The 12,966-nt window shown below is 38.8% G+C and overlaps 1 protein-coding gene across 1 annotated transcript; it reads left to right on the top strand.

Moving 5' to 3' along the window:
- Nucleotides 1-10,874: 10,874 nt before the first annotated feature.
- LOC101292380 lies at nt 10,875-12,749 on the top strand. The gene is made up of 3 exons (XM_004293047.1): nt 10,875-11,010; nt 11,114-11,243; nt 11,730-12,749. Exons 1-3 carry the CDS (start codon nt 10,875-10,877, stop codon nt 12,592-12,594), a joined length of 1,131 nt encoding a protein of 376 aa, XP_004293095.1. The 3' UTR covers nt 12,595-12,749.
- The last annotated feature ends 217 nt before the right edge of the window (nt 12,750-12,966 follow it).

Here is a 12,966-nt window from a genome sequence, read left to right as displayed (position 1 = left end):
ATGCGCAAGCCCAAATTTCAGCGCCTGCTCGGTGCAATCACACAAGATGTGAAGACCGGTCTGAGATTCCATGGCTCATATGTGGAACAACCAGAGACTATGGTCAAGCTCAAGGGGGAGTGGGAAACTATTGTCACCGAAACGAGGTTCCAGCAAAGTCTCACACAAAGAACGCACAAATGATAAGTTGAGTGAGATGCGAGAATCCTTGAAGAGATCAATGGATACCTTCATGTCGGAATTCAAGGAGGAGCTACGGTTGTTAATGGGTTCATGGCAATCTTCGGCAAGGCGAGTTGATAATCCACAAAAATTTGTCTCTCCGCCGCAGTCGTCAATACCTGAGTCGATTCCGGCCACAACTGGGGGTTCGTCATCACTCATTGCTGCCAATGATGGAAGCCAAGCTGATATGTGTCTGAAGTCTGGGTCTCTACCGCCCACATCAGTTGACCTTATTGCGGCTACCATTGATGGTAATCCGGTAAGAATCTCTACTAATACGGGGTTGAATTTGTGGCAACATGAAGTTGGTTTCATTAGTGAAATAAGCACTAAACCTGTGGCATCTGATATTTCAACATCTACTGGTGAGATTTTGAGTTTGAATAATGATATTAATGTTGTTGTGGTATCTGGAAGCAATTGTGAGGATGATATTTCTACTTGCATGACTGATAAATTGAATCATGTGACTAATATGATGGGTGCTAGCTTTGGAAGTAGGGAGGATGCAATTCACAGTACTAAAGGGCCTGTTGTTACAGTAAAATTGATTGGTAGACTCCAAGATGATAGAGAGTTGAAGGAGACTAAGAGTGTTACTACTAAGCATGATGAAATGACTTCAGAATATGGGAGAGATGATGAAGTTGATCCACCAGACAAGTAGCATACTGATGGATTTGATGGTTCAGAAAATGATGTCAACCAACCTGTTTTCAACGAAAACTTGAACATGCCCCAGTCAACTCATTTAAGTAGAGGCACTATAGTCTCTTCTTATATGCATGACTTAGAAGCTAGCCGTCAATTGGATGTTTGCAGCCACAAGTCTTCTCTGATTCCTAAAGACCTTGATTCAAAGGAAGCAATCAAAATTGTTAATGAGCATATTAAGGACTGCACTAGGCCTCCTGATGACTTCCAAGTTGATGATCTATGTGCTACCTACAAAATTTGCTTTGAGTTTTCGATTACTTTCTCTGAATATAAAATGGAGAAAGAGTTGCCCGTGAATTTTCATGAATACCGTATGAAGTTGCGGTGTTTGGCTGCTGCTCAGGACAAGTTGAAGGAAGCAGGTACCTCAGACATGATTGTCAGCATGAGGAAGAAAATTGTGTCATGCGCCATAACACTTGCTTCAAGCTTGTCAAATGATTTGTTGGCAAATGGTACTGTTGAAATTGTTCAGTGCTTTAGAAATAAATTGAATGACAAGCTGTTTGGCTACCACATGGAGGTAATTAAGCTTTTCGAGGAATTTTTGAATGTGACATATGATTCTGACACTGAGCAACATGGTCTGATTCAAGATGATTTTTGCAAAGAAGAGTTGGTGAATCAGTTTTTTCGAGTCAGGTCATTTTGATAAGGCAAAAGAGGTACTATTTGATATAATTAATCACTCTTTGGACTCTATCATGATTACTGATAATGGCCTTTTGGATGATAATAATATTGATGTAGAGAGTTTGTTTGCTAGAGACAAATATGATGAAATGCAAAAGAATTCTGGAAAGGTGTTGGTGGGAATGTTGGAGAAATGGAAATCAAAAGTTAAGGCTGAAATTGATAAAAGACTATCTTCTTCTGAGGACAGTATGCTCCACTGGCACCCATTCTCGATCACAGCTGTTGTTGTGGTTCATTCTTTTCTTTAAACTTGGTAATTGTGAGATAGCAATCGAGCCGCCATCCTCTTGCAGACAAGTATTGGCAGATATTAGCCAAGTGATCCAAACCTCAGTCTCTCAGGTATACACTACCATCATTTTCAGTCATCAATATTTTCCAGCAGCTCTTGATAAGGTATTATGTGATGTGGTCGAGCTCTATGTCATGATTTATTATACTTTGAATGCTGGGTATTTGCTTCATGACGATATATATGGGTTAATTGGATCCGTTACGAGTACTCTTGTTGATATTTATTCTCACTCTGAAACTTGGAAGCATGCATACAAGATGTATAATTGTGTTTGGAACATAGGTCTAATTTTTGGGCCACGTGGTCATGGCAAGGAAGCTATTGATTCATTTAAGAGGTTGCTTGAAAGAGTGTTCCTGATTTCATTATATTTTTTGCTCAAAGTTTTTGACATGAAGGGACAAATGAAACCTGATGATGAGCTTGGAAATATGTGGGAGAATATATGTTTATCTACTGGAAGTGCAATCATTCATGAATTGCATGCACACTTTCTATCCACTGAGCTAGTCCAGCTTGAGCATAAACACCAAAAATGTTCTGCTGCAATTGTTTTTGTGTTGATCTCAGTTTGTCAGCACTTTACTGATCATAAGCAAGAGTTTGAGAAAATTGCAAGACTTGTTGAGATAAAGTGTAGTAACAATAGCAACCTTACAGAGACCAATGAAATATGGGCTGCATTTGCAAACATTTCTTGGGAAGAGGCAGATTTGGCATCAGAAGAAAATGAACAGCCTTTGTTTATCAATGTCATTTTCCAGGACCTTGATTTCTCCACATATGCAGATGATAATCTTGACATCTTATTCCAGGGTCTTGGTGACCATAGCCTTGCTACTCTTCATTGTTTTTACGCCACTATCTTGGGAATGTTGAACACAAATGCTGCTGCGTTTGACAATAGAATGGCCTCCCTGCTGATCAGTGTGGTTGATTATGCTCTTGTTACTTCACTTAATACCTTTCTGATTATTGGTGTACTGTTGATGTCACTCACACATGTGATGGATACCCTTGCTGCATGGTTTGCTCTGTTTGATATTGAGATTTATAGATATATCAATGATCAGCCTTCAAGATGTATTGCTAAGAATACTGGTATGAAGCATCTAATTTCTCAGTAGAATGCCAGCTATTGGACTACTGGACAAATTTTGAAAGAAGCTTCCAGGCTTGAGGTCAAGCCTATTCTTTGAGCGGGTGGAAATGTTATGATTTTATCTATTTAGATGGGATTCATACTTGGGTTGGGCCTCTTAGAAATATTTGTTTCTGATGTAACGGGTTAATGGACTTGGGTTGTCTCTTACATGGGTTTTTAGGGTTTATTCTTCTACTATATAAGGCAATCTAGGATGCTTGTAATGGTATTGAAGTATATTGAAGTTTATTTTCTTAGTTTATTTCTTATTTCTTAGCTGTAGCTTTCATTTCCTTCTCTCTAATGGCTTCCCATGGGTTTGATCCCAGGAATCCTAACAAAATCACACTAGGGCATCTCCAACCTCGTTCCCCGCACCCACCTCGACCTCGATCTCACTCACCAAAACAACAAGATAAAGGGTTTAAGGGGGAGTGGCGGGATTGGGGTAAAGATAGGTTCTTTTTGGTGGTTTCATGGTTTAAGAAGCTCTGTTGTGAACCCCTTTGGGAGCTGAAAAGAAGGCGAAATTCCTTTTAACAATGGCCATTCAACTAATGGCTCTCTTAATGCAGAGAGCAATTTCGAAGCAACTAGTCATGGCTCTTACACTATTTTTAGCAGTTGTTGCTATAGCAGCAACAACAAGCCCAGTTCTAACTAGCATTCTTTGTGGTGATGTGAATTCTGGTCTGGCTTTCTGGAGAGTAAAACTGATGAGAGCTCTTTTGAGGGGCATTGAAAGGGGAGAGTATTCATATGTGGAGACTTTATTCTCTATTATGGGAACTGTCTCGTGGGAAATCTATGCTCACTCCACACTAGATCTTTATCACAGCCTCTAAGCAGCAAAAAAACAAAAACAAAAGAATAATAATAGTGCTCATATATGATATATCTCTCATAGCTAATGTTAAACTCTAATAGTCTGATCTTAATCTCCCTTTTCCACTCTTACTCTCTTCCTTCGTCTCCCTTTTCTACTGCAAATTAGTCACCATGTTTCTTAATCTCCATTCAACGTCTCTTTAATTTGCTGATAACCGCATATAGTCTCGAGTTCATGTTTTTAGTATGTATTTTATGTCACATCCCGACCCTTAAATTTTTACCTTATTTACTAGCTAGCTTGGTTATAATAAGAATTTTACCGTCTTCGTCATTGAGGTAATAGTTTAATCGGTCCCTAGAGGTGTTTTGAGGGACGATTAATTTCGGGGAATTATTCGTGGGAGAAAATATGACAACGGTAAAAATAGTAAATTTTACTAGTAAAAGATAATTTTTATTCGGGTATTATTTTTCGGGGTGTTTTATTTTGGATTTAGGTGGTATAAGAAGGTTGGACCGGGCCAAGGGGTGGTCAAAGCCCAGCCCTTTTTCTCTCTCTCTCTCCCTCCCGGTTTTCCCGCACCCGAGCCCTCTCTCCCTGCCGGTTTTCTTCTTGGCTGTCCGCCGTCGTCCGGCCACCAACCGCCGCCGCACCGGTCCCGTTCGGTCGGCCTCCGACCCAGCTACATCCCTGGACCGGTGACAGCTCCCCTAGCGCTGCCGTGAGGAAGATATCGGGCCCGAGAGGTCCGACTGTGTTAAGCCTCCCGACGCCGGAACTCCCTCCTCCGGCCACCAAAACCGGCGATCCTTGGCTCGTTTTGTAGCCTTCCTCCCGTGCAGCAACCCCTCCAAACAGCTCACCCACTCTTGAGCTAGGTAAGGAGAAAGGTGAAGTTGAAATTCTAGAGTGTTTTTGATGTTTTTAGTCGATTACCCTAGTTAGGCTTGGAATTGGTGTTTGTGCTAGTTAGGAAAGTTGTAGAGCATGATGAGAGGATTATTTTGTCAAAATTTCATAGGCATTGGAGGTCGCCGGAATCGGCCTCCGGCCGCCCTGCCCGCGGAGCCGCCTCCGGCTCCGCCACTGTTTGGAAGATTTTTAGGGTTTAAATTTAGAATATTAAGGGGAGTTTGTTGAAGTGAGTTATGGAATTTTTGGATGAGTTTTGGATAGGTTTATGAATTTCCGAAGTGTGGTATTTTTGGCGGTTAATTAATGTAGAATCCGGCCGTAGGATTTAAGTCGTATTTTTGGGAAGGTTGTAATTACGGCTGCTGAGTATGCTATTTAAGTTCGGATCGTTTCGATTTAAGAATATCGAAGTTAGGTAATAATGAGCGTAGTTATGGCTCTCGGTTAATTTTGCCTATTTTGTTTAAATATTGGAGTTTTAGTTGGGAAATTAATTTTATATTTGTGCCAGGGTTCGAGGAAACCTCTCTGGAGTGGCGATTTGGATTTCGTCGGGCTTATGCCTAGAGTTGTGAGTGGACCTTTGTTTTTAATAAAATGCATGCTATAGTTCATAGATGAACAATTAATGTTGTGGAGCATTTTGACGGTTTTATTTCTCTTGGAGAGTTACCGAAAATGGGATTTTCGGTGAATATAAATATGTATTTATGAGGGGAGTATGTATAAAAATGCTAGCTAACCCTATGTGTCTGTCCACCTTAATGGCGTAGCATATAGCCGCATTATGGTGTGACGTGAGTGTTAGACGCGAGCGTAGTAGCCCTATATGAGTGTTTAATTCATATAGGGGGTATGGGCACATGTTTATACACTCGTCTGTCCACCTTAATGGCGTAGTGTAGCAACGCATTAAGGCGTGACGTGAGCGTTGGACGCGAGCGTAGTAGCCCTATATAGACCCATGAATTTATATAGGGAGTATGGACGTGTGTAAATACATACATATTTTATAGAGCCTGAGAGGCTCGACATTTATGAGATAAAAGTTTTATCGCTTGCAGCATGCATTCGATTTTCCTTGAAAATTGATTTGGGGAAACATAAATATTTTATTCGTTAATTTGTTTTTGTCCACTCACTCTAACGTGTTTCAAATGTTTTCCCCTGGGCTCTTCGTTTTAAAAATGCCCAGTTTGCAGGATTGCATAGTTGAGGTCAGGCGTACATAGGGATGAGGCATAGAAATCGTATAGCTTCCGCTTGTTAATTTATTATGTTTCCTTTCTTCCTGTTAGAGTTGCTCTGAATTTATAAATGGTTGGATATGAGATTTGTTTAGATTAGTAAATAATTTGGGTGGTGTTGTGATTTGGGGAGCACGGAGGCTCCATGAGTTTAAAGTTGGATTTAAATTTTTAGAAGTGTTTTCAGGTATTATTAGGAAGGGTTGTCCATTTTCAAGGGAGGTTATGCCGATTTTTCGGTAAATTTTCCTTGGAGGTGGTTCCCGCACGACTTACTCTGGGTTTTAGAGTGAAATTTGGGATGGGTCGTGTCATTTTATGTATTAAAATACATAAATATATTAATTATTTACCGTGTCAAATCTTAAATTTTTTAGATTTACGGTGTTGACGTGTCGCACTGTATCGTGTCGCCGTTTCATTATTCATGTCCGTACAATATAATCCGTGCAACATAATCTTTTGATTGAAGAGAACACAATATATCAGGCACCCATCGAACATTTCACACTTTTTGACTTTGCAAATTTTGCAGGAGAGATTGACACTGATTGATTGCATTGCCTTCCCTCCTCAAATCTTTGATCTCAGACCCCAAATCTCAGAGAAAACCTCCCCAAATATATAGAACTCAACCACCAAATCTCACTGACTCTCCCAAGTCTGACTCCCACACATGGCATTGCAGACCGCATGCAGTGAATTTAAAATTTGGCGGGGAAAAGAAGGCCACAGAAGACACGTTTCGAGTGGTGAGCGCAGCGCGAATCTTGAAAACGATATACCTCCGGCCACCGCCACTGGGATTTTATATTGCTTGTCCCCCTCCGAAATCCCAGTTGGGATATCACTGGACTTCTTTGTACGTCGACCCGTCTGTTTTTCCGATTGCATAATTTTGCATTAAAACATGTATGCCTAAAATTATTGAACACATTAATTAACTATATGTTTAAGTGGAACTTCATTAGATCTGATCTAAACTAAAATATAGCTTAGACTAAGTATGAGATTAGGAATAAAGATTGCGGCTCAATAACTGGTGTTGGCGCAATAAAGATCAAGGGGGCAAGTCTCAAACACAACTCAAAATTATAGTCTAAATTAGGTCTCTGAATAATATGCGAATGCAACTCAAAATGGTATTGCCTTTCAACACTGCCTCTCACTTGCTATTTCTCTCATCCGATAAGTTACGATGGTACGTTTTCTAATTTAAATCTAAGAACATTGCTGGAAACACTCTTATAAGCTCTTAATTTACAGAACAACAGTTAACTTTTCATAAGTACGTTATATATACGGGAGAAAGACGACTCCTATTGTTTGAATTGAAGCACAAAGATATGGAAAAAAAATATGATTGATTTTGATGTAATCATTGCCTGCAATGGTGCTAGCTTAGCTAGATTTCAAGTCAACGACAAGGTTGCGGGAGACATATGTCTTTAATAAGGAAGCTAGAATTTATTATTGCCCGATTCGTAACGTTGTAACATATATGGTAACATGCTAATTAAGGAAAGAACATATGTATCATGTCTTACACGCAGTTTTTGACAATGTTACTGTAAATTTATAGACTTATAGCTATAAATGTAAGGTTTTGATTCCTGATATCATAGCATTAACATTAGAAACTGTTAACAAATATTAGATTACAATTAAGAGGAACGGTATATGTGCTAAATAATTAATTAACTATTTGCCCTATATATTATATATGAAATCCCAGCTCAATATTGTAAGCTAATTATAGATCCGATTAATGTTCATGGCATGCATGGCTGTTGCCTGTTGGAGTGTTGGGGTGGCAGCTGGTTATATATAAAAATTAAACATCTACGTTAGCAATGATGCTCAAATTTTTTTATTTTTTTTCATTAACGAATCTTAGTGCATGTCTGGGAAGGCTCCAACAATTATACACTGTTTATGATGCACAAGGTAATTAACTAATTGCGAAATCAATAACAATGATGTATATAATGTCTAATCAATTGTAGATCAAACGAATTTATAAACACTATCTTATAATCTAGAAGCTACGCTCAACACACTATTAGTTTTATTGGCGTTGCTGGCTTTAGCGTGATCAACTGGATCATCAACAAGTTAGCTAAGATGGTATACATCAAACAACAGAATCATGATGCATTATTCCATATGATCGAGCTCCTCCCCGGGATGGATACAATTAATAAATCATAATCTAGAATTTATGCAAATGTGTACGTGTGTTTGAAGCTTCATAGCTAGTCTCACTGATCAAACTTGAGATACCCATTGTTTCACTGTGAGTCACACACAGTGGCTTAAAATTCTAACTAAAGTTTCAATTAATCAAATGAAGCAATATTTGTGGCAAATGAAGCATTTGTGCCTGGTATCTTTTAATTTTGTTTTCTTTTGGACGAAATGGGGATCCTAAATTTTGCCCCTTTTTATTTCGCCTTTATATATATATGCCTTGGGAGAACTGCGAATATTATGTGCTTCATTAATCAATTAACAACTGAGGAAATCAACAATTTAGATGAGATCATCCATGTGAATGAAATTCATTCATGGAGTCTCGCTCTGGTGTTTATATATATGCAAAGGTCAGTTTAGGTTTGACTGGTGCAACCTTTTCACCAAATGCAAGAAAGTTGTCGTATGAATTTAACTAGCTACATGATAAGAGATCCAAGTTACCAAAGTCATGAGAGCCAATTGATCAAGAAACTGTAGACTGTGATGCCTTTAGGGTGTAAACTGAAATGATGAGGGAGATCAAGTACTATGAAATTGGATTCAGCTTCATTAGGTCATGGGTTTGATGATCTCGATCCTAAGAGAAAATTGAATGGAAAAACCAGAACAACAAAAGGAAGTGCAGTCGGTGTATGAAGACACACTAAAGTATCATAGTGCTGTTTACGGGTCTTCGAACTATCTGGGGGTTCCTTGGCTGCTTCTACATGCCCTTTTGCTCCCAAATTAACTGCTCATGCACAGAAGCACAAGCACTGCTGTCAAATTGTATTCTCAGGTAGTCAATTAGGTTTACTGTGCCCCTTATTGTCTCCTTATTCAAATTTAGGAGCATCTGTAATGAGTTCCCCCTAAATGAGGTCATGTGTCAAAATTAGAGAAACATTGATACAGATATCTACTATCTAATTCAAACCATGTCACGTATATATTTACACCTTTCTCATTCCAGAGAAAATGGATCTTGGTTTTCTCAATACATGAGATCGTTGAGGTTATGTGCCTAGCTAGAAGCAGAAGACAGTCAAAACTTGCACGAGTGGAAAATCTTATTTTGGATAGACAATGTAACCAGGCCAGTACATCCTTATGAAGTCACGTTATAGGCCCTAGAATAATTATGATTTACCTGATGCACAAAATCTTCTATTTTCTTTCTTTGCTTTTTACTTTGTGGAGTGGTCAGAATCATCGTGTAGCTAGCTAGCTCGATAGGAGTATAGTCGTATACTGTTGATTAATAGACACGCCCTGCAATATCATCATCTAGAAAGCTAGGGTCACTCAGAAATCCAAATAGTACGTGTATACGTACACTGAACCGAGTATAGATATATGCAATTAATAATCCCAGTGAGGAAATGCTATAGTGTACCAGAACTATCTGCGAAAATTGTTTGCCTATTTACACAAGGGTGTGTGAGCTAGTCCGTGTGACAATAGAATAGAGAGCTATGATGGTTGATCCAGGAGCAACAATAATCCAAAAAAGGTGGCCGGCAATGAATGGTCATGTAGTCCCGAGCACCTGAGCAGATGATAAATTTAAGGGTAAAGAATCTGATCGATGATAAATCCATGGGTCCAAATTAACTATGCATGAATATATATGATCACTCTCAGCGCGCAATAGCCGTCCTAGAAGAACCACCTCATCCCCCAATTCTCATATAGCCAAGCCATCAGTTCGGTTGATCAGCTATCCTCCCCATCTTGCCGAAATTTTTTTGCTATTTATTATTAGACCTCAGTCAAAATCATACAACATTTCCGGTAGATAATTACAGAGCTTAAAAATTTAGGGATGTTTTGTAATATTTGGATTAATGTCCGCAGCCTCCAACAAAATGTGAACTACTGATTACTCTGTAGGTCTACCGGAAGTAATAGCATAGTTTGGTTGCTTCCAAACTGAAATGTAAGATATTGCTCAAGGTGGTTTGAAGTTTGAAGACATCGCCAAATTGATGTGCAATCTGATGTTATTGGAGGCAGCGAGTTTGGGGTTGCCTTAAAATTTTACGGATCCCTTTTGGCCATAATCATTTCTTGCATGTCTTATGTGTTTCTTATAGATATCAGCCATTAGACTTTGGATACTTTGGAGGGAAAAGACGTCCGAGTGAGGTCGACATATATATATGTAGTGTTTGCCAACGTTTATGAGATGGAAAGTTAAAAAGTTCTATTAGCCTTAGCTAATTGGCATTACACATGTAGGAGTTAGAAATTAACTGATGATTGAATTGAACATTGTCTCTCTCATTTTGACTTAAGCATCACTTCAATAAAGTAACGCTAATTCTCTGTCCGAACCCGTTTATATATTTTCTCTCTGTCCATTATTAAGTGAAAAGGCATATAAATAATACAAGTCCCAGCAGTAGTAACAGCCCCAACCAAAGTCCCCCTTATAAAGTGAAGACCTTTGCTTCCTCTGAGAGCTTTAGCGGATCATATCCAAGAGATCAAAGACTTCTCCCCAGAAAAAGAGAGAGATCAGAGATAGAGAGAGACGTAGAGAGAGAAAGAGAGACAGAGAGAGAGATGGGAAGGGCTCCTTGTTGTGACAAGGCAAATGTGAAGAAGGGACCATGGTCACCAGAAGAAGACTCAAAGCTCAAAGAATACATTGACAAGTATGGGACTGGTGGAAATTGGATTGCTCTCCCTCAGAAAGCTGGTAATACTACTCTCTCTCTCTCTCTCGCTGGTTATATGATATCCTGGATTTGCTTTAATCAATTCATGTTTTGGGGTTCGTTAATTTGATTCTTATGGATCAGGTTTGAAAAGATGTGGAAAGAGCTGCAGATTGAGATGGCTTAACTATCTGAGGCCAAACATCAAACATGGAGAATTTTCTGAGGAGGAAGACAGAATAATTTGCACCCTCTTCACTAGCATTGGAAGCAGGTACTACTACTACATATTCCCTCAGAATAAGCATATATCTTCCTCCTTTCATAAAAAACAAAAATCGAGTGGCTGTTTTTTTTCCTCAGTTATCTTTTGCTCTCATTCTTGTTGATGATTTTTTTTTTCCCAAACTGGGTAATAACAAAGAACAAGAACAAAGATTGAGAGAGAGAGAAGACAGAACTAGTCTAACTAGTCATGTTTTGGATCTTCTTTTTTTTGTTTTTTGTCTTGTTTTTGTGTTTTGTTTGTTTTGTTTTGTTTTCTTTAAAAGTTGCTTTTATCAAGAATCTACCCATTTTAATTAGGATAATTTTCACTGCATGCATGCCAAGTTTGGATCTAACATCAGAAAAATCACGAACAACTGTCTGTTAATTAAGGGAAATAAGCCAGCAAAAATTAGGTTTTTTTCTGCTAGCTTCTGAATCATCATGACTTAAAATATGTGCATGTAATTAACTAGCAATTAATTTACTTCAGGTGGTCAATCATAGCAGCCCAGCTGCCAGGAAGAACTGACAACGATATCAAGAACTACTGGAACACCAAGCTGAAGAAGAAGCTCAGGGATATGCAAACTCATATGGCTCCTCCTTCATTAACAACTTCTCAGAGTCATAGGTTAAAGCCTCCCCCATTTCCTGTGTCTTCCTCTCTTCACCAATTTCAAAGCCAACCATTTCATCATCAACCTCTCTCACTCGTGCACAAAGATCTTAACTTGATGACTTACAGTACTTACGCCCCAACCTTAACAAGCCCTACTACTGGAACTTTTTCATCAGGATTTGAAATAATGCCGAACATTTCAACCTCTCTCACCAACTACTCCCTTTTTCAAACTCAAGAGTGCCTTGTGGGTTCCATGCACTACAATCACCCAGCTGTGAAGAAAAATCTAAACCTCATCATGTTTGGAAGTGAAGGAAGCTGCAGTACTTCATCTGATGGGAGCTGTAACAACAATCCGATTAGCTATGAGTCCAGGCCATCTGGAAATCTTAAGCAAGAAGAAATGGGTATGGGTTTTCAGCTTGAAGATCAGAACCAGAAGTTTATGATGCTTAACTATGGAAACAGTACTACTAGTGCTGCAATATCAGGTGATCATCATAACTATGCCAACAACAACAACAACCAATGGGGTGAGAAGCCAAATCGGTACAACGTTAACAATACCCGTTTTGGAGATTATGATCTTGAAGATGTTAAGCAGCTGATTAGTAGTAGTAGCACTGATATTAATATCAATATTGATAATGATAATCAGTCTATATCTAACAGCTTGTTCAGTGTTGATGAAAACAAGACTGACCATAAGGAGAAGGTGATGTATTTCTACTGAATTAAATGAGTGCATACTGACTGTTGTAAGTAAAATCAGAAAGATTTGATGGGTTAAGTAAGGGGAGGCATGGTGGTGCTGAGTTTTTTCGCAGAAAAGACTCATGATAATCAGTACTAGTCAGTAAGTCTGTGTTACGATATATGAAATGAAACATTTTCTTCTTTTGACAGTACATGTTAAAAGCTTCTTCTGAATTAGTTCATTTCTTTTTGCGAAGTGACTGATGATGATATTGATAAAGATGATGATGATGGTGTGTTATGTTCAATTGGTTCGGTCCTTAACTTAGCTCATTGTGAATCCGAGAAATAAAAGGTATAGTTTTCGATGATGAAAACTAGAGAACAGGTCAAGAAGCTCGAAGTTATC

This window comes from Fragaria vesca, linkage group LG2 (genome assembly GCF_000184155.1).
Source record: "Fragaria vesca subsp. vesca linkage group LG2, FraVesHawaii_1.0, whole genome shotgun sequence".
Taxonomy (NCBI): Eukaryota; Viridiplantae; Streptophyta; class Magnoliopsida; order Rosales; family Rosaceae; genus Fragaria; species Fragaria vesca.
This window is presented reverse-complemented; position numbering and strand designations above follow the sequence as displayed.